The sequence below is a fragment of the Sebastes umbrosus genome, chromosome 18, assembly GCF_015220745.1.
Source record: "Sebastes umbrosus isolate fSebUmb1 chromosome 18, fSebUmb1.pri, whole genome shotgun sequence".
Lineage (NCBI taxonomy): Eukaryota > Metazoa > Chordata > Actinopteri > Perciformes > Sebastidae > Sebastes > Sebastes umbrosus.
In genome coordinates, this window is record NC_051286.1 from 28,177,500 (window position 1) to 28,203,374 (window position 25,875).

The window sequence follows — 25,875 nt, forward strand, 5'->3', positions numbered from 1 at the left end:
AAATAAATGAGAAAAGAAAATTGCATAAATAAATGTATAAATAAATACAATAATATTTATATCATATTATATATTGTTATTTATTAATATAAATAAAAATATAAATTTATAAAGAAAGAATTGCATAAATAAATGCAAGAATAAATGAATAAATACATAACATAAATAAAAGAATAAATAAATTGTATTTTTTTAATATATTTCTCAGTCTCGGTGCTAATGAAGTAACATATGGACACAGAAAGAAATAACTGAAGGTGAACAACAAATGTAAAAAGAGATTTAAGACATATGTATTTATGTCCTGTGTAGTTATCAACATCTATTTATTTCAGCATTTATTTTTGTATTTAATAACTAAACGGTATGGAGGACCACAAGAGTCACTTAAACAGTAATAGAGCATTTAATTGATTAATAACTAATTGTACAATAAAAATAGGCATTAAGAAATGTGTTTACAAATGCATTTATTAATCTATGAATAAATGGACAAAATTACAAAGTATTTGGTGCAGGCTTTACATGCAGCTAAAATACATTTATTAATATGCTTTCAATATACAATATGTTACAGTGTACTACATGACCATTGCTTTGATAATACAACTGTGTGCAGCAGGAGGAACATCTAGGATGGATACATGACGGGGCTTCTTAGGCTCAGTAAGACAACTCAAAGCAAAACACCCCTCCAAAAAATAAAGACACTCTCTTCCTTCAGTGATAAATGAACAGACACCACGGACTTGGACAGACACAACAAACTTTGAATGTAACTGCTTCAGGTTTGTGCCGTGTATCAGTCGTCTTCAGGAACAAGAGGAAAGGTATCAGGGTGTGTTTGTTGCGTTTCAGCGGGTGGAGACGTTAACAAGAGGGGACACATTTGGTTTGGAAGAACAAATAGGGGACAATGGCGGCACTTCTATCAGTCAGATTGACAGTGCATGTGGAGGTCAGTGAGGTCAGGTGTGGTCTATGTCTGTAGTCACCTCCACTACAATAGCAGGAGCATTCGGCCAGATATTAAACTACAACATATTTGATTTATTATGAACCCACACCAGCGTTAGTAATCCCGAACATAGAAACATCAGTATTGCCCCCTCTTTGTCCTTCCTTCTAGTAAACTGTAGTTACAGGCAGTGCATCTGGAAGGTTCCGAGTATGATGACGTCTTTTCCTGGTGGGACCCGAGCAGCGTTATAAAGATTTGAACTTAGTCATGGTGCACCCTGAGGCTCATTTGGTCTGAAAATAAAGGTGGACAGTAGGGAGCGTTAATAGGTCAAGATGATGGAGGTCTGCCAGCGTTCTTCATGTGGAAGCTAATGAAAGCACCGGGAGGGAACATGACAGTCTCCCTCTGGCAGTAGAAGTCCATCCTCCATGTAACAGTGAGGTTGTAGTTGGACAGTCATTATGGTGTTCAGCACAAAAAGCCTGTGATTTCAACACCTGCTGGTGTGGATTCTTAATGTGTTTTATAATATTTTTTAAGGATTTGAATTTGTTGAATCAGGATATGATAGAAAAGTATGCAAAACGTAGGAACTAGAGGGCAAAGACCAAACGTTTTCCTCCCCGTGTTCAGTGAGGGAAATGTTAAAGCTGCTATAATTGAAAATAAAATTAATCAAATGGGTGTAATGTGGAAGAGGGGGCTCCTAGTGACAAACCCACTCCGCCGTTTCCTTCAGCCATATAAAGCTTTAATTATAGCATCTTTCAGCTCATTGTTTAGTTGTTTTACTGGTTTGGTTGGTTTCTGGCTGCAGCTGGCTGTCGCGTCATCATCATCAAAAAGGCACAGATAAACCCAGTGTATGCTACCTGCCCAGCACCAGATGGCACATGGACACAGTTAGCAACTAGCTGGTTAATATAGTGGAGTGTTTAGCAGCTAAAGAGCTGGGATTTTTCTCTGGGGCTGATGGAGACCAAAACAGAGCTGGAAGAAGAGTTTTGAGAGGTTGTAACTGCATCAGGTGTCCAGAAACATGACTTCAAATGAGTGCTAATGTTGCTATATGAAATTAAAAAGTGATAATGTGCCATTTGTTTTGTTTGCAACTTGTTCCCGGTGCCCCGAAATGGCCAAAAGAAATAAGTGCCTTTAAAGAAAAAGATGAGAAATGTGGGTAGAGAGTGACTTTGGATTACTGTGAAGACGCTGTCCTAACCTGTCAGGTACACGAACGGTGCAAATTTAGAAGAGTAAAAGCAGCTCTGTATCGCACTCTGAGCTCTTTCTAGGTATGGAACATGGTCAAACCAAAACGTCCATGACTTAAGATACAGTGCTGTCACCAGAACTGCTTATTTCAATGTGTGTTCTTTCTGTGCCAGAAAGAAGAGTCAGTTTGACCCACGGCTGCCTGGAGAGTTGATTTATTAATCCGGATAAATGTGTCCTCTTGTCTCGTCAGCTGTTTGAAGTTCATCTTCTTCCTCTACTTGGATTCTTTCTCAGCCTCCAGCAGTGGCGAGCTGATGCCCAGCTTCTTCAGCTCTTCCACCAGGTCTCCGTTCTGGTGCATCTGGAGCAGGATATCGCAACCCCCCACGAACTCGCCGCTGAAGTACACCTGAGGGATCGTGGGCCAGTTGGAGAAGGCCTTGACTCCTGTGGAAGGTAGATGCCGTTGGTGTCAGAAATAACCAAATACCAATACTGTATCAGGTGTCAGGCTAGAGAGAATCATGGGAGGAGTACTAACGAGACCATTCAATGTAAATACATTTCAGTTTAAAATAGAGTTACATGTGCTGTTCTCAACACCCAGGGATCAGTGGCCAGCAGAAAGTGATGCATTGTGGATTGACCTCTCAGTAACAGTTGGTATGTTGTACACAGAAGAAGTGAGCAGTTAGCATGGGCAGTGAACGTTCTGAGTATACGGGGACATTTTCTGTTTCACCACTGAGAACACTAGAATAGAATAAAGCTCATTTGGGTATAAAAAAAGAAAACCGAGACATTCTGTGGTCTTCATGACATCAGTCTCTGATATCACAGCCTCGCTGTGTATACTCATGTGGTGTAGTTCCTTTCTAGATTAACGTTAGCTTTTTACTTCTGCCGATTGCATTCACGCTTCAAAAATCATAAAAGTGGTGTTATAAAAGTTATCCTGCTGAACAAAACGTGTAAGTATCATAAATGTTTGTTTGCCACAGAGCTTACTTTCTGCAATAATCTAAAAGCCAATGGAAAACTCCCGTTGGCTGTTTGTGGAGGGAACCAGGGAGATGCTAACTTCCTGTTTGGCCTACAAAAATACGTCATCCCTGCAGCACTCTTCATTGTCTATGGAGCAGCTCTAGACTTCATACCCTATGACATCACAAGTTTGAGACTTACTTCTCTGGTTTCTGGCTTTGAGAGAGAGGAGCTCATGTTCACACATACTGATTGAACTTTAGGTTACGGAAATAACATATCGGAGTTCTTAGTTTAGGTGGTGTTCCCCTTTAATAAAACACTCCTGAAATGCTATTTAATGTTTTAAACCACTGTATCGACAGCGGTTGACTTAAAAAATACTTTCCTTTACACTCAGTGTCCAAAAATTCTCAGTTTTTGGCTGGAGCCACACACACACACACACACACACACACACACACACACACACACACACACACACACACACATATATATATTTAGGCTATTAATAACCACCTTGGAATAATGTTTGAACACTCCCAAGTCCAAATAAGAGGTGCTTTTCCTGTTCTTCCTATTCTGCCCACATTGCTTGAGTGCAGCATACGCAACACTCTCCGAAGCACTACAACAATGCATTGTGGGACACCTAATTGTGTTTGTGGACTCCTCTCATTCTCAGTTTCAACTACTGGAAGTATAAGTGAGTAAAATGTCCTTACTGAGGTCTTTATGTGCTGCAGAAAATGTAATATCATGCCCTGCCCCACTTTAAACCCCACCTCAACTGGATTCTGGGTGAACTACAGGTCACCATTACATTGCTGTTGCATCATAAGCCTCAATGAACTAAATCCCATTAAAGGGCAGTGCTGACGGAACTACACAATTCATTTCCTTGTTCCTTAACATTATGTACTGTCATTGTTTAAAACAGAAGAGGTTCCAGTAATGGCTGGATGAGCTGTAAACGACACACACATGTCCATATTGATGGTGTTATGTAGGACTAAAAATGACCCCACCCTTTGGTGCTGCTGCAGAGCCCTGATAACAATGATATCAACTGGTTAGAGAGGGCGGTTGACAAAAGGCTGATATGTATGGTTGAATGTGCCAATAAAATAAAAGTCTTTAGGACAGCTGATAGAGACAGGTCGCATCAATTACAAGCAGATTGTCTCCGACGGCAACACGTCCACTGTCAACTATGAAGAAGTTTAGCTACCAGTTAGATTGAGAGGTGACAACTTGTTGCTGTCATGTTCTGAGCTGATCTCAGTTGACTGTGAGCTGATCTCTGTTTACTGTGAGTTGATCTCAGTTTACTGTGAGCTGATCTCTGTTTACTGTGAGTTGATCTCTGTTTACTGTGAGTTGATCTCAGTGTACTGACCTTCTCTGAGCTCGGAGTCCTCTAACACGTTGTACGCAGCGTAGTGGTCCACCCCATGCATCCGGAGGATCTGAACCACGGCATTACTGAAGCCACACATGGGCTGTGCCGGCGTCCCCTTCATAAACACCACCACTTTGTCCTTCTTCACCATCTCACCAAGGTCTTTCTGGATGTCCGCCGCCGCGCACAGGAACCGGGCCGAGGCCGCCGACAACACGCGTCCGTCGGCCTGTCTGGGCAGATAGACCGCCGCTCCGGTCCGCAGACACTTGGCAGTAGATCTAATTAAAGTGTTCATGGTCTTTGTTGAGTTCAGTCTTGAAGTGAGGACAGAAAGACGGAGTTGAAAGAGTCTAACTTGCTGAACGAGCCGGAGTCAAACCAGCAGTCACTCTGACTGACGTTAAGTTACGTCAAGTGTGTTGACGACGCTGAGAGAAGGGGCGGGACGTGAACGCCGATTGGACAGCTGCGCCAAAACTAGTTCTAATAAGCTCCGTCATTGGTACAGAAACCCGCCAATTATATTCGTTACACAAGGAACGAATCAAAGTGACGATTTAATAGAAATCAAATAAAAACACCACAGCGACCATCACATAGCAAATCTAAAGGCAATATTTAAAAAACGAAGAAAGAAGAAGAAAAGTTAAATAACTATTTCCGGTAACAGAAGCCCTCAAGAACTACTTCCGGGTCGACTCGAGCAAAGCGGAAGAAGACGGTAGCTGTTTTGAAAGATGGCGGCGCACACGCAGAAGAACAACAAGCCGGGTAAGCCCGGAGGAAAAGAGGCTCAGCCTCTAATCATCGCCAAGACTCCGGCGGAGGAGCAGCGTCTGAAGCTGGAGAGGTTGATGCGGAACCCGGAGAAGCCCGCTCCCATCCCGGACCGGCCCAAAGAGTGGAACCCGCGGGCTCCTCCGGAGTTCGTCCGGGATGTGATGGGCTCCAGCGCCGGGGCGGGCAGCGGGGAGTTCCACGTTTACCGGCATCTCCGCCGCAGAGAGTACCAGAGACAGGACTTCCTGGACAAGATAGCAGACAAGCAGGACGAGGACCAGGACTACTTGGACAAGGTGGAGCAGAACAAGCAGGCAGCCGAGGACAGGACGGCGAAGCGCAAGAAGAAGCGGGAGAAGCTGAAGCAGAAGAAGCTGATGGCGAAGAAGACCAAGCTAGAGTCCAAGAAGAAGACAGAGGACGACGAGAGCTCGGACAGCAGTGAAGAAGACAAGGAGGAAGAGGAGGAGAGGGAGGCTGACGATGATGCCGAGGCTCCTAGCTTCATCATGGGGAGGAAATGAGTACCCTGCGAGGGGGGGGGGGAAGTGGGAGGGGGCGGGACGGACTCCCAGGACTACTGGGTGCTGGTCTCAATGCTCCCTGGTAGTGACATTGTGGGGGATCCATCATGAAGGCAGGACTGGGTACTGGGTGCTGGTCTCAGTGCTCCCTGGTAGAGACATTGTGGGGGATCCATCATGAAGACAAGAGAAAGTGCTCCCTGTTTTACTACCAGAGAAACCTGGTTGGACTGCCTAGTTTTAATAGGCATGAAGTGTATGATTTTAGGCACACAATGGTGGTCAGTGTCCCAGCTGGAAAAGAGACATGTTGAGACACTTGTAATTTTTTTTACTATGCTTTCCATATCTCACTAAAGTATTTGTAGTAGTCATGTTTCAGCCAGCAGACCAGGTGTCCTGTCCTCTTCAGGGGCTTCTTGCATTTGCCAACATTTATGATCAAGTTTTCAGAATGTTGACAGGATCAGATTGTTGAGTTGTTGGGAATCCTCTACATTTAAATGTGTTCATGTTTTAATAAAAATACAAATATACAAGGACATCCTGGTGTTATGCAGTTTGTTCACATTTAGATTTCTAGATTCTGTTTGTTGTAGCCACTGTTGGGTATGTTCTGAGGTAATATTAGAAATGCAAATATGTGTACATCATCATCATCTACATTTTTATGTCTTTGCAGCCTTGTGAAGCTGCTCCTCGCAAGGACCATTGCTTGTGGGCACAACAAGGCTGCAGAAAGCAAATCAAAGAATGAAAAGGCGTGACTTCTGGAGGCTCAGGAGCTTCACGTGCGATGTTCCTTGGACAGACAGACTCCTGCTTTCCACGGTGGTGATGGTCTGCCTCTGTGGCCATCACCTTTCTTGAGGCAGGTAGAGTAAAAACTGACAGCTAAATATTGTTTGAAGCAGGGGAAGCTCTTCCTGTCGAGCACTCTTAACTGTCACAATAACATCATTTCTTTACACACACAAAAAAAGTGAAGGAACACACTGCTTCAACAACTTTATTGTTAATCAACTTTAAAAAAAAAAAAAAAATGGCTTCAGTTTAAACCCACAGCCTGCTTTTATTATTTTTTATTCACTCAAAAATCACACAAACCCCCATGAAGTTTATCTTCATACAAATATATGTTCTGGTACATTAAACACCTTTATTGAAATTAGAAGTAAGATTGCCACACAGGACTGTGTAAAATATCAATTCAGCTCTTCAACTACAAGTTTGTCATGAGTGATTCTGCCTACTGATGGCAGATTTCTCTCATTAAACATGCACTGAAGGTCCCTGCTGAGGTCGAGGGAGGAAAACTGCAGAACTGTAATAAAATGTAGGTCACTGCAGAAAAGCCGGGCTGCATTTCACAGCTTGTTCTACACATTTCACTGCATCACATTAAGATCCAAAGTGAGGGTTTAGGTTCCCACAGATATTCTTAAGATATTCTTAAACTCCTCTGTGCTCTTTTATAAATGTTTTATTTTGTAAAGTGAGCCCATTACATGTCATACATTTTTCAAAATGAAATGTCAATGGCTCTGGCAAAATAAAAGATAAAATAAGTGCAGTCATGACAACTTTTCAGGGTTATAATATCCTCTCTGTGAATACTATTATAAACTGTTGTAGTGTTTTTGCGTCTGATAAACCTTTAAATACATTAATCTGTTACTCCATCTGGAATTCCTAGATTGTATTTTATTGTCTCCCTTTATTGTCTACCTTACACTAGTGGTTCCAAAACCTTTTCACGTCAAGGACCCCTAACCTGTCACAAGTTAGTCCACGGACCCTTATAGAGCTACAGGAGTGAGTCCTAAAACCTAGAAATGAGTTAGCATGTTAGCACTTCCAGTTCCCTCATCTTAAAGTCAATGGATTTTTTGAATGTTTTTTGTTTTTTGGCCTGTAATATGTTCTGTGGTTAATACGCATATGTAATATGGTCTGTGGTTAATACGCGGAAGTGATTTTGTTCTATGACATAAAATATGTCAGTAAATATCCCATTCATGAATGTTGAAGCTTTTACGTGTCTTATGTCCTTATGTCCTTATGTACGTGCTAACAAGTGGCTAAATGAGAAGTCTAACGTCATCATGCCAACTCGTCCGCCTTCAGCTCAGTGGTGGTGACGTGACGTCATGCTAACTTGCTGTAGTTCGTTTATAGCCTAACGTTAGCTTTTTACTTCTGGCATTTGTGGAGATTATCTTGCTGAACAACACTTGCAAGTATCATAAACGTTTATTTTTTGCAATAAAACCCCAATGGGATTCTTCTTTTGTCGAGGGAACCTGTGCGATGCTAACTTCCTGGTTGGCCTACAGAAACTCGTCATCCCTGCAGCACTCTATTTCATAAGACAGTTTCCCAGGGTCCCCCATCTGATAGGATATATTTTTTTTAACTTTATTATTTTTCAGGAACACCCTGATCACATTCACACAGTTACACACTCACTCCTGTAAGCTGCCCAATACAACCAGAGTCTGATCTGCTGGCCACTGAGTAGCTCCACTGGAGCTGTTGGGGTTAAGGGCCTTGCTCAAGGGCACGTCAATGAGGGTGATGAGGGAGGGGCAAGCGCCTTTTTGCTTTTAGATGTTTTATTACAGAAAGTCTATGAAACCCATGACCAAAATAGTCCTACATTCTGTCACTGTGTTACTTATGGATGGAATTATAGTGAAAATAATTGATTCCCCTTTCTGCTGGGGTCCCCTACTTTGAAAGCCACTGCCTTACACAACACACCACACCAACGCAGCCCTCTGAGCTGTTTTAACACAGGGCTGTATTAGGTCTAAATGCCTGCTTAAGGCGCAGCAATGTCCCCAGTTCATGTCTGTCCGAGGGCCTTTGTTTCACATTATACCCCATCTTTCTCTCCTCTCATTCCCTGTCAGTGTTTATTGTCACTCTGTGTGTTGCAGAACCCACACTACCATACTATTTAGTTTGCCAGAAAAAGATTTAGTATACCCCAATATAGTATGTGAAATGCAGTATGCCAAAAATGCCAGGATGTCCTACTACATCCGGTCGCATTTTGCAGTATGCAAGCCAGCATGCTTCTCTGACCCACAATCCTCTCCACCGCGGATAAATGAGCAAGAGGGTCAAAGTTCAAGGCGCAATGTTATGGTTAAGTAGTATGTTCCAATTTTATGCATACTGCATGCAACAGTACATACTTTGTAAGGGCAGCTGCAATATGTACTAAAAGTGATTAGAAAAAAGTATGTGAGTTAGAACTAAAGCCACTATCTTTAAGGAATGAAATGCCTGAAAGACTTCACTGTAGTCTGGTATATTATATATATAAAGTGACTATCTATCTATCGATCTATCGATCTATCTATCTATCTATCTATCTATCTATCTATTTATCTATCTATCTATCTATCTATCTATCTATCTATCTATCTATCTATCTATATGTTTGTGACATCAGCTGTTGGTGATGAGGCCTAGATCGGATGCAAGTCTAAAAAGAGTTCCAGTTCCATATTTAAAGGTCTTATTGATCAAATTTTTATGTAGACAAATATAAAAAAAAAACAATACGTCCACAGAGCTTTTAGAAAGGTGTCGAATAAAAGTATGGCATTTCCTGAAAAAATATCTTATGATTGTGAATTCATAATTTTTTTAATTTTGGTGGGCCCAAAATTAATGTTTTGTTTATCTCTGGAAGATATCTGACGTCTGGTTCCTTCTAACAATGACCCAATAGTAGAAGGACGTTGGTATCATGTGTATCTCTGGGTCGTCAGTTAGTGTGGAAAATGCAATGTTGTAAATGCAATGGAATGGGGGGGGGGGGGGGGGGGGGGGATGCAACGTCTAGCAGCTGAATGTTATCAATAGCACCTTTAACTGAAATAATGAATAAATAAAAGTCCACTTGCCTCTGCTTTGAAACCATCTCTACAGATAACGCAAGTTGTTTTTTTTACGTGCAAATACTGTAAAATAACCTAAGTCAAAATGTTGGCTCCATCTGCTCATTATGTTGTGAAAGACAGACTTTTCATTCCTTCAGTCTAAGCTGAACATGTTTATGTCAATCAGGCATGTTATGAGAACAAGAAAGATTTATTACAGGCCTCTGCAGGAAAAACCATGCCACCTGGAACCTAACGCAGTGATTCCAGCTGATTCCTTCATTTGAACCGTTAAGGGCGTTATGTGACTGCCTCCACACATTTTTATGTACCGCAGCCTGCCAATAGGATTCAAGTGTGAGTTGTGTCGGGAGGGGAGTAGAAGCGTGGAGTTGATAAACACTTCGGAGCGTGTTCAGGCAAGACGCAGCGCCTAACTTTGCCTTTTCTTCTCCCTCACTCTGTAAGCAAACCTCAGAGCACCTCTAATTGCTCCAAGTGCCTGACGTCTTGAACCGTTCTCTGTTTTTACCTCCACAATGGATCAGAAGTAGACGTGTGACGAGTGGAGTTAAATGAGGATGCAGGACAAGGTCAATGGGGGTTCACAGGTGAAGTCAGTGGGAGAGATCAGTGATGGACGTGTGCAGCAGCCTCAAGGTACTGTGACAAGAAATGCTGTCTCATGCTGATAGTTAAGACTGACCCACTGTGTGATAATAGTATGTTACATCACTGTATAAACAAGAACAATCTATCACTTCTCCTTCCTTAACTGAATTTCCTCATAGTTATGTTCCAGGTATTTGTCATCTGATTGCCCAATTTTACACACTTTGTTTCACTTGTTGATGATTTGCCTCCAAAATACTCTCATGTGTTGCATGTAAAATATTAGGGCTGTCAATCGATTCAAATATTTAATCAAGATTAATAGCATGATTGACCATAGTTAATCGCAAATTAATCAAATTTTTGTATCTGTTCGATATGCACCTTAAAGGGACATTTGTCAAGTATTTAATACTCTTATCAACATGGGAGTGGGCAAATATGCTGCTTTATGCAAATGTATGTATATATATATTATTGTAAATCAATGAACAACACAAAACAAAGACAGATATTATCCAGAAACCTTCACAGGTACTGCATTTATCATAAAACAATATGCTCCAATCATAACATGGCAAACTGCAGCCCAACAGGCAACGACAGCTGTCAGTGTGCTGACTTGACTATGACTTGCCCCAAACTGCATGTGATGATCATAAAGTGGGCATGTCTGTAAAGGGGAGACTCGTGGGTACCCATAGAACCCATTTACATTCACTGATCTGGAGGTCAAGGGACCCCTTTAAAAATGGACATGACAGTTTTTCCTTGCCAAAATGTAGCGTAAGTTTGGAGCGTTATTTAACCTCCTTCACGACAAGCTAGTATGACATGGTTAGTACCGATGGATTCATCAGGTTTTCTAGTATCTAGCTTTAAAACTGAGCCTGCTACAACATCCGGATGTCGCAAGTTGCATTAATGCATTAAAGAAATTAGTGGCGTTAAAACTAATTTGCGTGAAGTTCTTACCGCGTTAACTTTGACCTGTGTTCTGTTGGAAAACTGCAGCATTTTCAGTGCAAAGTCCCGGTTTTCTGTCTTTCCCAGAGGAGAGGGAAGCAGTGCAGAGGAGAACCTTCATCAGGTGGATGAATGTGTTTCTGCGGAGAGTAAGACACAAATCATTACAGCTTACTGTAACATTATACCTCAGCTCATAAATGTAATTGCCAATGAGGTTTATGATTTGTTATTTCCAGCGTGATCCTCCGGTTGAAGTGCACAACCTGTTCACGGACATTCAGGATGGCCGAATACTAATGGCTCTGCTGGAGGAGCTGTCTGGCTGCAAACTGGTAAGAGTCAGCAAGAACATAGTACAATACTAATCATTTGTGTCTGTCCCATTTCAGTTCAGTTCATTAGCTTTGCACCATATTTGTGAGTCAATAGGATGCATAAAACAAATTCATAATATGTAATGTGGTTTATTAGCTTTACAGGTTTCGGTCGTCTTCTCACCGCATTTTCAGACTGAACAACATTTCCCAGGCCCTGGCTTTCCTGGATGATAGACACGTGAGGCTGTTTACTTACGAGCCAACACAGTGATATTGCTTTGACGTTTATTACATTTACAGTTGAATCCGGAAAAACTCGATTTCAGTTGATGTCTCCTCCCTGTTGTCCCTCAGGTGAAGCTGCTTGGCATCGATGCCTCTAGTGTCGCTGATGGGATCCCCTCTGTTGTTCTTAACCTTATCTGGAACATGATCCTGTATTTCCAGGCACGTTTTTCACCATTTATACCTATCTATACCTATATATACCTATATCTTAATTCATTCTTTGCCCGGGTTTTTGTCTCTGTCATTGACCTTACGTACACTCCTCTTTTAATCTGATACAGGTAAAGGAGGTGACAAGAGGCCTCCAGAGGCATTTGTCTTCCAGCCTCTCTTCCTTATCAATGAGCAGTTGCCCCTCCTCCAGCGACCTCTCACCCCAGCCAAATGACATTGGCAGCTACTCCTGCAGCACCCTGCCAAGCAAAGGCAGAAAGGCTGCCAGAGAGCCAAAGTACCACGGGAAAGCAATCAAGACTCTCCTGCAGTGGGTCCAAGGATGCACATCAAAGTGAGTCTGGAAAAGATCCAACTGCTCACAAAGTCATTTTTGTCAACGAAAACCTCCCAAACCCAAGCATGTGTGAGCTGTCTGTGTTGAAATGATGTTTTTCTATAAAGCTATTTTAAACTCCCAGGTTTGGGGTGGAGGTGCAAGACTTTGGGAAGAGCTGGAGGAGTGGGCTGGCGTTCCTAGCTTTGATCAAGTCCATAAACCCAGCCTTGGTTGACCTGAGGGAGAGCCTGTCCAGAGAGCCAAGAGAAAACATTCAGCAGGCCTTCATGATAGCCCATCAGAGTTTGGATATACCCCCTCTGCTGGAGCCTGAAGGTAAAAGCTGACATGACTAGAAAGTGCCTCACATTGACCCATTTTCATCCACTTAGACAAATACCTCTCTGCACCTTCACCTGGACATTACTACACTAAGTAAGTGCTAGAAGCCCACCAGGGTGTGATGATGCCACCTATCAAAGGGCCGTAGCAGTATATCACAATCACTTGTTCCATTATAGACTAGTTTAGGAGTTGACCTGACTAGAAATGAGCAGCAAAGGTCATTGCTGTGTGTCATTCCAATTTGATTATATCTTCAGTATCACACTGAGGCTCAAACTGTCTCTTCAACAGCAGGATGGTCTCCTAGGTTGCATTCACACCAGATCAGGCGGTGTGACTGGTGATCCAGAGCTGTACAACCCAGCCATTAGGGAACCAAATACGTTAATCATCGCAGTTTATTAGCCATTAAAGTGACTCTCCCACACCGCCGCAACACCTGATCTGGTGTGAATGCAGCCTAAAGCTGCCGCAACATTCTACTGTACATTTTCAATGGAAGCTGGTGACATGAAGCTAAAATCTGACGCCTGACTCTTGTCGCTGCATGACGGGTGAGATGCGCTACAAATAAAGTTGAACTGGTCTCAACTTTTTTCAGAGCTCCAATGACGCGGTGAAGCGTCAACCAATCATATGTTTTTGTTTGACCGAGTTCCGTTCTATCTGAAAAAAGGCTGTTAGCCAGTTCTCAGTGCTATTTAATGCTATAACTACGTCAACAAGCGCTTTAGCAATACTTCAACGGAGACAATGTCACTGGGCATTTTGTTGCTTTTGTCGCTCGTAGTGTGAACGTAGCATAATGCTGCATTCACACTAGATCAGGTGTTCTGCCGATATGTTGTGTTGGATTGCGTTTCTCCAACGGTAATTTCTGTTTCTACTTTTCTGCCACAGGCTGCTGCCCTTTTTTCTGCAGCCTCCGCAGTTGCATGCTTAAAGCACTATCCCCATTCAAAATGAATGGGAGAACATGCGTTTTGGCCGGATCTGGTGTGAATGCAGCCTTAGTAACAGTCTACCCTACTAATGTGAGAAAACTGTCTAAACTTTCTGCAGATGTGTCAGGCACTTCACCAGATGAGCAGTCCATCATCACCTATGTGTCTATGTTCCTGGGACATTGTTCAGGCACAGATGAGGTTAGTACGACTTTGAATAGTTCCACATTGTTGCTTTTTATCTTTCTTGCTGAGAGTTAGGTGAGAAAATTGATACCACTCTCATATCAGTCCGTTAAATATGAAGCCACCACCAGTCGCCGGTTAGCTTCGATTAGCTTAAAGACTGGTAACGGGGAAACAGCTAGCCTGGCTGCCTACCAGCACCTCTAATTAACATGTTATATCTCACTTCTTTAATCGATACAAAAAAAAAATGTAAAAAGTGTAAAAATAACAATTTGTGTTTTTGAGGGAGGTTATGTGCAGGACTATTTCTTTGCTGGGTGCGGTGAGGAAGGAAGGTTTTCGTACTGATTACTGTAAATAAATGAGATATATCATGTCTTTTTGGAGCTTTAGAGGTTCTGGTAGGCGGATTTTGTTACTTTTGGACAAAACCAGGCTAGCTGTTTCTTCTGTTAGCTAAGCTAACTGGCTGCTGGCTGTCGATATCTAATGCACAGGTATCAGTAAAGTATCGATTTTTCATCTAATTCTCATGGATAGAAAGCAAATTAGCTAATTTCCTAAAATGTCAAACTATTACTTTAACACCAAAGTCAAATGCATTCACAAACAATATGAACCAAAGAGACTTCTCTCTGGGTATCATTTCAGTGGTATCATGTAACATAATAACAAACCCTATATTACAGGATCATACAACATATATTGAAGTTCCTGAGATCCCAAATTTTGGATCACTTGAGTCAGTGAGCTTTGGAGAGATCCTCGCCGATGACCCAGAAGCCCAAGCTTTGGTCCAAGGCTTGGAGAAGAGTAGTGAGCAGAGACTGTGGAAACGGTGGGCCAGAAGATCCCCAGGGAGCCCCCAGGCCACGTCACCATTCAACAAAAAGAAAAGCAGGTGTCGAAGCAATTTTCAGCCACCCAGTCCACTGAACGCAGGCATAGCCAGCCAGGAGATCCAGTCATGGATGGAGAAAGCGTCGGCGGATCAGAACTACAGCAAGCCGAGAGTGGATGAAAGTCACTTTTCTTTGAGCTCAGAGGAAGGAATCTACACATTGCCAGCGCTGGACTCGGACGAGGAGGATGCCTACAGCTACATCCTGGATCTGAATAAAGATGTTTTTCAACCACATAATCAGATGAAAAGACAAGTGCTAAGGGTTGAAGAGGAAACAGAGGAAGAAATATTCCTGAACAGACAGCAGACTGAAGAGTCCAAACATCTGGAAGTATGTAAGAAGACGTTAAACGGCGCTGGATGGAAACATCAAGAAGGCTCACGTGCAAATGTTGATTCAGAAGTCAGGGCTCGGTCAGTGGTTCATAGGACGTTTGATTGGGACAAAAATGAAAGTAGTTCCAGAGAGACGGAAAACAGTATAGCTGTGTTTGAGCCAGAGGAAGACAGCAGAAACAGAGAGGAACCTGGAGATGAGAATGTTGTTAGAGAAGATTTTGATGATTATTGTGAGGAAGAGAGGAAGAAGGAGAGGACAGAAAATGGATGTGATACAAGCGAGGCTCTGGTAGATGAAACCAAGAACACAAAGCTTTTTGAAGTGGCTAGTTGGAAGACAAATGTTGAGAAAGAGACTGAAAGAGGGCTTTTTGAGAAATGTGGACAAGTGAGTGAAAAGAGAGTGGTTGACGAGGAAGACACTGTGACGACATTTGAGGAAGGGCAGGACAGAAAGTCAGGGCAAGGAAAAGACGAAGAGGATAAGGAGGACGAGAGGGAAAATCAGCAAAATGTTGTGAATTTAGAAAGTTTCAAGGTAAATGAAATAATATTAACTGAGGAAGTTGGAGGAGTCGGTGCAACTGGAATTAACACAACAGAAGAAAATGACGGGAAAGACAATGCCCCAAAAATTGAAGATTTAACTTGTAAAGATGAAGACAAGGAAGAATCCAGTGATGAAGTAATGAATTCAATGGATTTTGAGGAGAAAGACGGGGACTTTAAGATTAAGAGACATGAACTCTCTGAGAAGAAGGCAACAATAGACCATCCTGGTATAACTGCCCCAAAAAATGACACTAATGGAGGTGTTAATATCCTTGGTGGTGACAGATGGACTCCTGCCTGTGCTGCAACTTCTCAGTCATTCAGGTAGGTCATGGCATTTGTGGTTTAAGAGTACAAGCACAATTGACCATTCGCTAAGCACAGTAATTCTGAAATGTTGGAGTGTAAACTTCTCCAAACCAAATAAAGAGCAGGACAGAGTTAGCCTAAACCTTGATACAGCATATTGTAACACTGGGTGGATGCAGCTATTTTTGTGTAACCTGTAAGTTACCAGTGTTGGACATTCACTGTTTTGTCCACTTGCCACTGTGGCTGGTGGATTCCAAAATCTATGAGCCACTTGCATATTTTAGCAGCATTTGGCTGATGGTTGGTACTAATTTCCAACCCTGCCTGTAACCTCACAAAATAATGTAGTTAACCAGTTAATTCCACATTTTGCCATTGGGAATGGCAAAATAGCAAAAAGGTTACTACTTTAGGTAGTATGCTAGTTAGCAAGGCATGCTAACGTTGCAGCTAACACCAGAGCCACTAATCCATTTCGTACACTTTTGCTAGTGAAAGACAGCACCCTCCATGTACATTTCTATCTCCCTATGTATATTTGAGAAGCACACCTCTTCATCTTCAACAACTGCTGGCCAATCAATAGAATGCTGCAGGGAGGATGTCTTTTTGTTGGCCAACCACGAAGTTAGCATCCAGGGTTGGAAATTAACTTTTTTTGTGCCACTGTGGCAGGTGGATTCCAAAATCTACCAGCTACTCAATAGATTACTATTGTTTTTTTGGCTGGTGAGTGAGGCAAATCTAGCAGGCAATTGCATAGTTTACCAGCATTTTGCTAGTGGCTGGTGCAAATTTATAACCCCGTTAGCATCATCCTGGTTCCCGGTAGTGGCTGGAAGCCAAGAAACTGGGGAAACTCTTGCGAGTTTGTTAAGGTTATAGGCAATGATCTTGAATAGTTAAGGTTAGGCATTGACCTTGAATAGTTAAGGATAGGCATTGACCGTGAATAGTTAAGGATAGGCATTGACCTTGAATAGTTAAGATTAGGCATTGATCTTGAATAGTTAAGATAAGGCATTGACCTTGAATAGTTAAGATTAGGCATTAATCTTGAATAGTTAAGGTAAGGCATTGACCTTGAATAGTTAAGATTAGGCATTGACCTTGAATAGTTAAGATTAGGCATTGACCTTGAATAGTTAAGGATAAAGATAGGTTGTTGTGCAGTGAGTCTCGCGAGAGTTTTTGCAAGTTTTTGCAGATCTTTTGCGGGCTCCCTTCTAGACACAACCCTGGTTCCCTCGACAAACAGCCAATGGGATTATTCTGTTGGGTTTTGGATTATTGCAGAAAATATTCTCTGTGGCAAACAGACGTTTATGATACTTGCACGTTTTGTTCAGCAAAATAATCTTCACAAATGAACACCTCTTTTATGATTTTTGAAGTATGAATGCAATCGCCAGAAGTAATAAGCTTACGTTAGGCCATAAACAAACTACACCACGGTCACATGAGTGTGAGTAACCACAACGAGGCTGTAAAGGAGGACGAGTCGGTGCGATGATGTTTAGTAGTCACATTTAGCAACCGCCTTTTATAAGACTTACAGTAAAAGCTTCAACATTTACGAGTGGGATGTTTACTGATGTAATTTATATTGTAGAACAAAATCTTAAAATCTCTTCAGCTTGTGTTAACCACAGACCTTATTTCACGCATCGAACTAAAAACCCATGCAAAAAACTCATTGACTTCCAGACAAGGGAACCGGAAGTGCTAAAATGCTAACTCATTTCTGGGTCTTAGGACTCATTCCGGCACCACTCTGTGGTCAATTAATTTACCAAGACTAAACAAATAATTCCATTTTCATCTGTGTTTATTGCTTTAATTTAATTTAATTTATATTTCTTCATAATATACATGACAGTAAAGTGCCTCATTCTAGTCTGAATCTGCTGTGTTTTATCTGCTGTCCAACAGAGAGGGAGGATTCATTCTTCAATCTTCAGCAGCCTCTTGTGACATAACCCCATTAGAGCTGGAAATGCTCTTGGTCCTGTGGATCCTGCTCTACTGCTGCTTCATCCTACCTCAGATGAACTGCTGAGTCCCCCTGCAGTGCACCTTTCTTATTAAAGGTCCCATATCGTGCTCATTTTCAGGATCATACTTGTATTTTGTGTTTCTACTACAACATGTTTACATGCTGGAATGTTAAAAAAAACCCCTCTATTTTCATCATACTGTCTGCCTGAATATACCTGTATACTCTGTCTTAAATGTTCTGTTTTAGCGCATTTGGATGGAATTAAGACGAAATTGCAACAGAATTGCGTTGCTAGGCAACAGCTTGGGTCCATGTGTGCTTCCTGTCAGCTGATGACATTCACATACACTGCAACCAGGAATAAACTTGGACACATTTAGAATGTTTACGTTTAAATCTGTGTAAAGGGTCGAAATATTGTATATTTGTGACATCACCAATGGACAGAAATCCTGACATCTTGTTTCAAACGCAGAGTTTCTGAATACGGGCTGTGTGTATTTCCCTGTGGATTGAGCGTTTTGATACTTTCACAGTATTTATATAGGACTTAAGCCTGCTTTATAATACAAAAACATGAAAATCTCACTTTTTTATAATATGGGACCTTTAAGATATGTTTATTAGCCCAGTTTCGAGTCAAAAAAGGACACTTAGGGCTGGGTTGGCTCTTTATCTGTGTCACAAAATTCCCCTTAAGGCAACATTTAATGATTGTGTTTGCTTTTCGCTGCCAGCAGAAATAATGTGTCATTTGGGTTACAGTTCCAGATAAAACACATAACGCTGTTATCCCCATTATTACACATGTTGTCAGCTACATGGCCTTACACTGCACACACTATCAAACATGGTTTGTGGGGTGTCTTTTGCATGTCCAAAATGTTCTGCTTATTTGATTGATTTTTCTGTCAGAAATACTCCTTTCAATTTCAGTTGACTTTATCAACCACATGGTGGCATCACAGAGTCTCTGGTGACAGACTGTCTTTACAGCATCCTGTCCATAGAATCCCATATGACCTGCTGTTTAGTGGATGCTGTATTGACACGGTGAGATAAAGCTGATAATATTTAATAAGCACTCTGACATTTCGCAGACTCTCACTGTGTCACTTGTGGCTTTGAATGTATAGTGTGTCATTGTTTTCATCTGTGCAGATACTGTGTGATAGTGAAAGCTCATCAACAATGCAGGTTTTTTTTCACAACATTTTTGTGACTATGAGATATAAATAACAGGGCTGTCAATCGATTAAAATATTTAATTGTGATTAATCGCATGATTGTCCATAGTTAATCATGATTAATTGCAAATTAATCACACATTTTTTATCTTTTCAAAATGAACCTTAAAGGGAGATTTGTCAAGTATTTAATACTCTTATCAACATGGGAGTGGGCAAATATGCTGCTTTATGCAAATGTATGTATATATTTATTATTGGAAATCAATTAACGACACAAAACAATGACAGATATTGTCCAGAAACCCTCACAGGTCCTGCATTTAGCATAAAACAATATGCTCAAATCATAGCATGGCAAACTGCAGCCCAACAGGCAACAACAGCTGTCAGTGTGTCAGTGTGCTGACTTGACTATGACTTGCCCCAAACTGCATGTGATTATCATAAAGTGGGCATGTCTGTAAAGGGGAGACTCGTGGGTACCCATAGAACCCATTTACATTCACTGATCTGGAGGTCAGAGGTCAAGGGACCCCTTTGAAAATGGACATGACAGTTTTTCCTTGACAAAATTTAGTGTAAGTTTGGAGCGTTATTTAACCTCCTTCACGACACGCTAGTATGACATGGTTGGTACTGATGGATTCATTAGGTTTTTCTAGTTTCTAGCTTAAGAACTGAGCCTGCTACAACCTCTGGAAGATCGATATATCGCAAATTGCGTTAAAGAAATTAGTTTGGATTCATTAGGTTGTCTAGTTTACTATACCAGTATCTTCACTCTAGCTTTAAAACTGAGCCGCTAAAACCGAAAAATCACGAGTTGCGTTAATGCGTTAAAGAAATTAGTGATGTTAAAACTAATTTGCGTTAACGCATTATTATCACGTTAACTTTGACGGCCCTAATAAATAATAATTATTCATATATATAATTCTTCTTCATTTATCTTCTTGTCTTTTCCACAAAATGTAATCAGTCATGTAAATATTGTATTTAGTTGCCGTACACATATTAGGCACATGTACAGTGTCTTTTTTAGAATACCAGTGTGTACACAGTGAAACTATATGCATCGGTTGCATAAGTGTTCAAAATCCATGTTGACCAGAAAGTGTAAAGGGGGGGGAGTGTGCCCTGTCCTTACTGTCCACCTAATACACACACACAGGCATATTCATTGCTGCTGCAATTCTAAGAAACTAAAAAAACAGGCCGCCATTGTTTGCTTGGAGCTCAACCCACGGGTCAAAAGCTCATCCACAGGAGATCGATATACTTTCAACACCACCGCCACCACGCACTAAGCCATGAGAACAACACTTCCCCATAGCTGGAGTTTGGCCGGTCTTATGAGAGATCAACCTGCAGCGTCTCTGAATCAGGCCGAGCCAGGATGGCGAGGGAAGAAGCGGTGATGTCTGTTATCTATACTTTTACATGTTCTAACAGTGCTGGCATTGCTAACAAGTCTGGCAGCAGATGGGTCGGTTCTACCAAAGCCTGAGAAACTCTTCAGCAGGCGTCTGCGAAGGGAACAAGAGGTCAATCAGCAGCTCAACACATCAGCCCTAAACACGGCCTTGGCCTTTGAACCGTACCGTGACCTGGCAACTAGGACCACTGCTGAGCCCGGAGTCCAGCAACAGAACAACATCTTGTTCTCGCCCCTAACTCTGGCCCTGCGGTCCTCAGTGACAGGGTCCGAGAGTCGGAGCCAGGCCTCGGAGGCCCTGGGGCTGGCAGCCAACTCTACAGAGCAGAGCGTGGAGGCAACCATATATGCTCTTACAGATTTGCAACACACTCTACAGGAGAGAGGGGGTGGAGGTGGGGTTCAAAGGGCACAGTCTGGACCCGGGACAGAAGCTGAGAATGGGGCCACACCAGGGGTGGAAATTGGAGGGACGGATGCTGTCTTCGGCTGCCGGCTGCGGTCGGGAGGCGATAATGTAACTCGTTGAGGAGCCCCCAGCTGAAGCCTGCGCTGAGCAGGAAAAGCCAACACTAGGATCAGCATTGATTCATGGAGAGACCTTCGTCTGGTCAGCTAACATTACTGCCAAGCAGCTGAAATATAGAGTGATATTGTGGTTTTAGCTGACGTGTGTCGCCTCACTGTTTTGAGCGATGCTCCTTCATGTCTATATAGAGCGAGCAAGCGCGAGCCCGACGCTGACTTTCGTTGATTTCAAGGCCACAGGTGTCGCTGTTAAGCAGCATTTCTGAATCTTACAAATAGTCCCTTTAAGAAAAGTAAATAACTAGAAAAATATAGTTAAATAATAAGAGAGAAAAAAAAGTCCATCCATCTTCAACATCTTATCCGGGGTCGGGTTGCGGGGGCAACAGCTCCAGCAGGGGACCCCAAACTTCCCTTTCCCGGGCCACATTAACCAGCTCTGACTGGGGGATCCCGAGGCGTTCCCAGGCCAGTGTGGAGATATAATCTCTCCATTTAGTCCTGTGTCTTCCCCGTGGCCTCCTCCCAGCTGTGCCAGGAACAGCTCCAAGGGGGGGGGGCATCCTTACTAGATGCCCGAACCAACTCAGCTGGCTCCTTTCAACGCAAAGGAGCAGCGGCTCTACTCTGAGTCCCTCACGGATGACTGAGCTTCTCTTTTCTTGAGAAAAAAGTACATGAAATCAGATAATGGACTTAGATAAAAAATAAATAAAATAAATGTCCTTTACTGGTCTATATCAATGACCTCACTATTACTCCTGACACTGACTGTGGGAGGGAGAGAGAGGAGAGAGGGACCTTCACTACACCTTTCCTACAACCCTCTTTATTTCTCTATTTTCTATTTATTTATTTTTTCTGTATTTATTTTATTATTATTATTATTATTATTATTATTATTATTATTATTATTATTATTATTATTATTATGATTATTATTATTATGATGACGTTATTTTTATACACGGTGAACACCATAAACAGATCTCCATTTACCACAATTGTATTGTGTGAAGGCAACTAAAGCATGGCTAGACACTGCAAGGGCAAAGGTAAGTGAAAAATTATGTTTATGTTTTTCTGTTAGTAATTTGGGTGAACTGATCCTTTAACAATGCAAAGTTAGTATTTGTTGCAGGGCTGTTTTAGGTTGTGTTTTGTGCATGCTAAGGGTTCAATTGTGAAGCATGGTGGTATATATGGGTATGAGTGTGTCCATGTATAGTATATGCCCTCTATAAAGGGTGTTTGCTTGTCCTTGAGTGTACAGTATATTGATCCATGTCATGGCACTGATCCCCCTGCAGTCACTTGCTTTCTGCTGCTGGGTAGCATGATGAATGATGCTGAGTAGATTCTAATTACTGCTCTCCACACATCAGTGAGCTGAGGCCTTGGAGTACGGGTCCCACAAGTTGTAACAAGACAACTTAGAGCAAATCCATTAAAACATTGATTGTTGTTCTCACAAGCGGGCAGAAATCCGTTTCCCGAAGTTCGAACTAAGAAAGTCCTACGGTTTGGAAAGCCTCCTGAGGAGATCTGGAGTATCATCACTTTTCTCAGACTCAGCAGACTTCTCAGGGATATCGCAGAAGACGCTGAAACTTGTCAAGGTTAAAGCTGAAGTAGGTGGGATTTGAGCAAATATGATTGAAAAAAAGTTTTTTCTATAAAACTGTCTCTATATCCTGACAGTAGTACATGAGACAGGTAACCTGAAAAAATAACATGTGCCTCTGTGTCCTCCCATGCTCCTAATGGCATCTGCAAGATTTCACAGACTGGAGGAAAACAAGCAGTAAGAGCTGATCTGAGGTCTGCTGTCCAGCTGCTGTCTATGAGAGCCGGCTGTGAATCACTCGCAAACTCTGACCAAACGGTCAAACTAGGCAGCGCTGATCAAATATGAATCAATATTCTGTTACGTTAATGTCTATTTCTCTCCTCACATGTTCACAGAATCATCTTGTAGTGCATGGTTTAGCTGTAAATGAGAAAGTTTGTGACCCGGCAGCCATGTTGAGATCAGGTTGAGAGAATACCAAGCATCGCTCAAATGACTGGAGCACAGCCAATAGGAACGCCCTCTCTCTGAAATTACCTGTGATTGGTGAAAGTCTCCCGTCACGGGCTAGATGTTCTAAAGCCTGAAAACAGAGCCATGAGGAGGAGCAGAAGTCTAGTTTTCTTTCAGAACACTTTAATTACAATATGCTGAAAGGTTATTATGGGATTTTTGCCCATTGATGCCAAAAAATTGTTCCATACTGAAGTTTTAAAGACAACCAAAATATGCTATTTTTCTTTGTCAGGCATCTCTGTTCTCTCACTACCCCTGTTTCTGTGCCATTACTCAGGCCTCTCATGAGGTTATGCTGGAGGTGGAAGAGACCAAGTCAGAAGATCATTATGGGATCCGTCATTGAAAGGTATGATTTATAACTGACCTATTAATCCATCAGTCTGATACAATTCAGTTTGACTCCGTTAAGTCTGGCCTAACAGTAATAAACAGTGTTTATTGTTTGACCAGAGCAGTTTGTCATTGAAGGGATACCACTTGAGCTCATTTTTTCTTGTGTTTTTAAAGAATTCCGTCATACAGTTGGTGTATGTTTCTTCTCTGACCCGTTGTTTTACATTTATTTGAACTGTCGATAGGTTTGTTTTGTGTTATGATCCATCTGGAATCATTTTTTGGATGTCGAACTGAATGGTTTTCATCAATATTTTTTTGAATTTGAATGGTATTGACTGTAATCCATATGGGTTTTAGTCTAATGCTTAATCCTAAAAAAGTGTGCACTTAATGTAAATCTGTCCCTCTGTGTGAGTTTGTGTGCATGCATGCACAGAACTGTGTACATATGGGGGTGTGAGTGTGTGTTTCTTTGCTTTAACGTGTGCTGTTTTTACTGTTTTGTTGCAAACCATGATGTGACTGCAGCGTGCATGTTTGTTCCTGTGTGGGGACGTCATACCAACACCATGAATGTAGATATTGTTAATCTATGACGGTCTCACGGGGCTCGTCCTGCTCATGGGGAGAATTATTGATCCTGCAGATGTCTAGACTAGAGTGCTTTTTTCATTTGCTATTGATATAATATTCACTTACATTACAGAATTTGGATTTTTTTTCCCAATATATTGGCATATTATTCTGGGGAGAGAGATGCATTTCACTGATGTTGCAGAATGTTCGTTTTACCTCCAATTTCCCCCCAAGCATTACAGGATGATTTACAGTGTATTATCATCATTGTCATTTATCCCTGTGACTGATTCTCTGCTATTCTTGCAAAAATATAAAACATTTTTTCTTGTAAGCTGTTTTCTCAACGTAAAGTAAAAATAAATGTGTTCTGAGCTTGTCACACCACAGAAAAATGTGTTATTGACCACCCAGACAAATTTGAAGGATTAAAGGTGCTAAATACAGGATTGGGAGCGTTTCTATTGTCTCTCAACGGCTCTCAACATGGCTTGCAGCTAACAGTGCTAACAGTGCTAACGGTGCAAATAATGACGAAATTGCTGACAGAGCTAACGATGTGTAGTGAACCTGAGGGTGGGCGCTACACTTCTTCGACGACACCGTCGGTGGGGACACATTTGTAACCGCCGTATGAGAGCTGTGCAGAGCGGTTAGCTGCTAGTTAGCTAGCTAGCTAGTGGGGCATGCTTCATTCTCTGCTCAGGTAGACATTACTTCTCTATATCTTTACATAGCTAATAGTTGCTATATTAATGCTCTGGATATTGAATTTAGCACCTTTTTAGTAAAAGTATAATAAATTAGATTTTCAAAGTTTTGAAAAAATAAGCAGTATAGAGGAACAGGAATGAGTCCTAAAACCCAGAAATGAGTAAGCATTTTAGCACCTCCGGTTCCCTCGTTTGGAGGTCAATGGGTTAGTCAGATGCCTGAAATAAGGTCTGTGGTTAACACAAGCTGAAGCCATTTAAACGTTTTATTCTAGAATATAAAATATGTCAATAAATACCCCACTCATACATTTTGAAGCTTTTATGTGTTTTAAAAAAGGCGGTTGCTAACAAGTGGCTAAATGAGACTACTAAACATCATCACACCGACTCGTCCTCCTTCACAGCCTCGTTGTGTTTAGTCATGTTCATGCCAACGTGGTGTAGTTTGTTTATAGTCTAACGTTAGCTTTTTACTTCTGGCGATTACATTTACACTTCAAAAATCATAAAAGTGGTGTTCATTTGTGGAGATTATTTTACGGAACAAAACGTGTAAATATCATAAAAGTTTGTTTGCCACAGAGTTTATTTTCTGCAATAATCCAAAACCCAATGGAAACATCCCATTGGCTTTTTGTCGAGGGAACCAGGGCGATGCTAACTTCCTGGTTGGCCTACAAAAATACGTCATTCCTGCAGCACTCTATATACTGCATGTCTGGACTGTGACCTACACAGGCACAGGGAGAACATGCATCTCCACACAGAAGGGCCTCAGCCAGCTGACCCATTATTATTGATGAATTGCTATGTTTCAGAATACCAGTTCATGCTATTTTATGACAAATAAACATATTTAATTTCAAAACGGATTTTAAGTGAAAACTACAATGACATTGCAGTCTGAAAGTATTTGTTTTGTTTCCCTGCATACCGAAAGCAGACCAGTGATTTAATTTTAACACACATTT

At 41.7% G+C, this 25,875-nt stretch overlaps 3 protein-coding genes and 1 non-coding gene across 5 annotated transcripts; 3 read left to right on the forward strand and 1 right to left on the reverse strand.

Moving 5' to 3' along the window:
- Nucleotides 1-453: 453 nt before the first annotated feature.
- glrx5 (glutaredoxin 5 homolog (S. cerevisiae)) lies at nucleotides 454-5,001 on the reverse strand. The gene is made up of 2 exons (XM_037750320.1): nucleotides 4,566-5,001; nucleotides 454-2,629 (listed from the first exon to the last, which is right to left on the reverse strand). The coding sequence occupies exons 1-2, from the start codon at nucleotides 4,864-4,866 to the stop codon at nucleotides 2,457-2,459; spliced, it is 474 nt and encodes a 157-aa protein (XP_037606248.1). The 5' UTR covers nucleotides 4,867-5,001; the 3' UTR covers nucleotides 454-2,456.
- Nucleotides 5,002-5,163: 162 nt separating this feature from the next.
- prkrip1 (PRKR interacting protein 1) lies at nucleotides 5,164-6,419 on the forward strand. Its single transcript, XM_037750319.1, has one exon. It carries the CDS (start codon nucleotides 5,309-5,311, stop codon nucleotides 5,873-5,875), a length of 567 nt encoding a protein of 188 aa, XP_037606247.1. The 5' UTR covers nucleotides 5,164-5,308; the 3' UTR covers nucleotides 5,876-6,419.
- A 129-nt stretch (nucleotides 6,420-6,548) lies between these two features.
- Nucleotides 6,549-6,829, forward strand: LOC119477622. The gene has a single exon (XR_005204278.1).
- Nucleotides 6,830-9,779: 2,950 nt separating this feature from the next.
- Nucleotides 9,780-18,138, forward strand: zgc:100997 (uncharacterized protein LOC445211 homolog). 2 transcript variants are annotated; one of them, XM_037750288.1, is made up of 10 exons: nucleotides 9,780-10,431; nucleotides 11,398-11,498; nucleotides 11,589-11,684; nucleotides 11,824-11,907; nucleotides 12,024-12,116; nucleotides 12,239-12,465; nucleotides 12,593-12,786; nucleotides 13,858-13,940; nucleotides 14,618-16,047; nucleotides 17,968-18,138. In XM_037750288.1, exons 1-10 carry the CDS (start codon nucleotides 10,347-10,349, stop codon nucleotides 18,092-18,094), a joined length of 2,520 nt encoding a protein of 839 aa, XP_037606216.1. In that variant the 5' UTR covers nucleotides 9,780-10,346; the 3' UTR covers nucleotides 18,095-18,138. The 2 variants fall into 2 exon arrangements, with proteins under 2 accessions (XP_037606216.1, XP_037606217.1); XM_037750289.1 differs by having other exon boundaries at nucleotides 9,781-10,431; nucleotides 11,437-11,498.
- The last annotated feature ends 7,737 nt before the right edge of the window (nucleotides 18,139-25,875 follow it).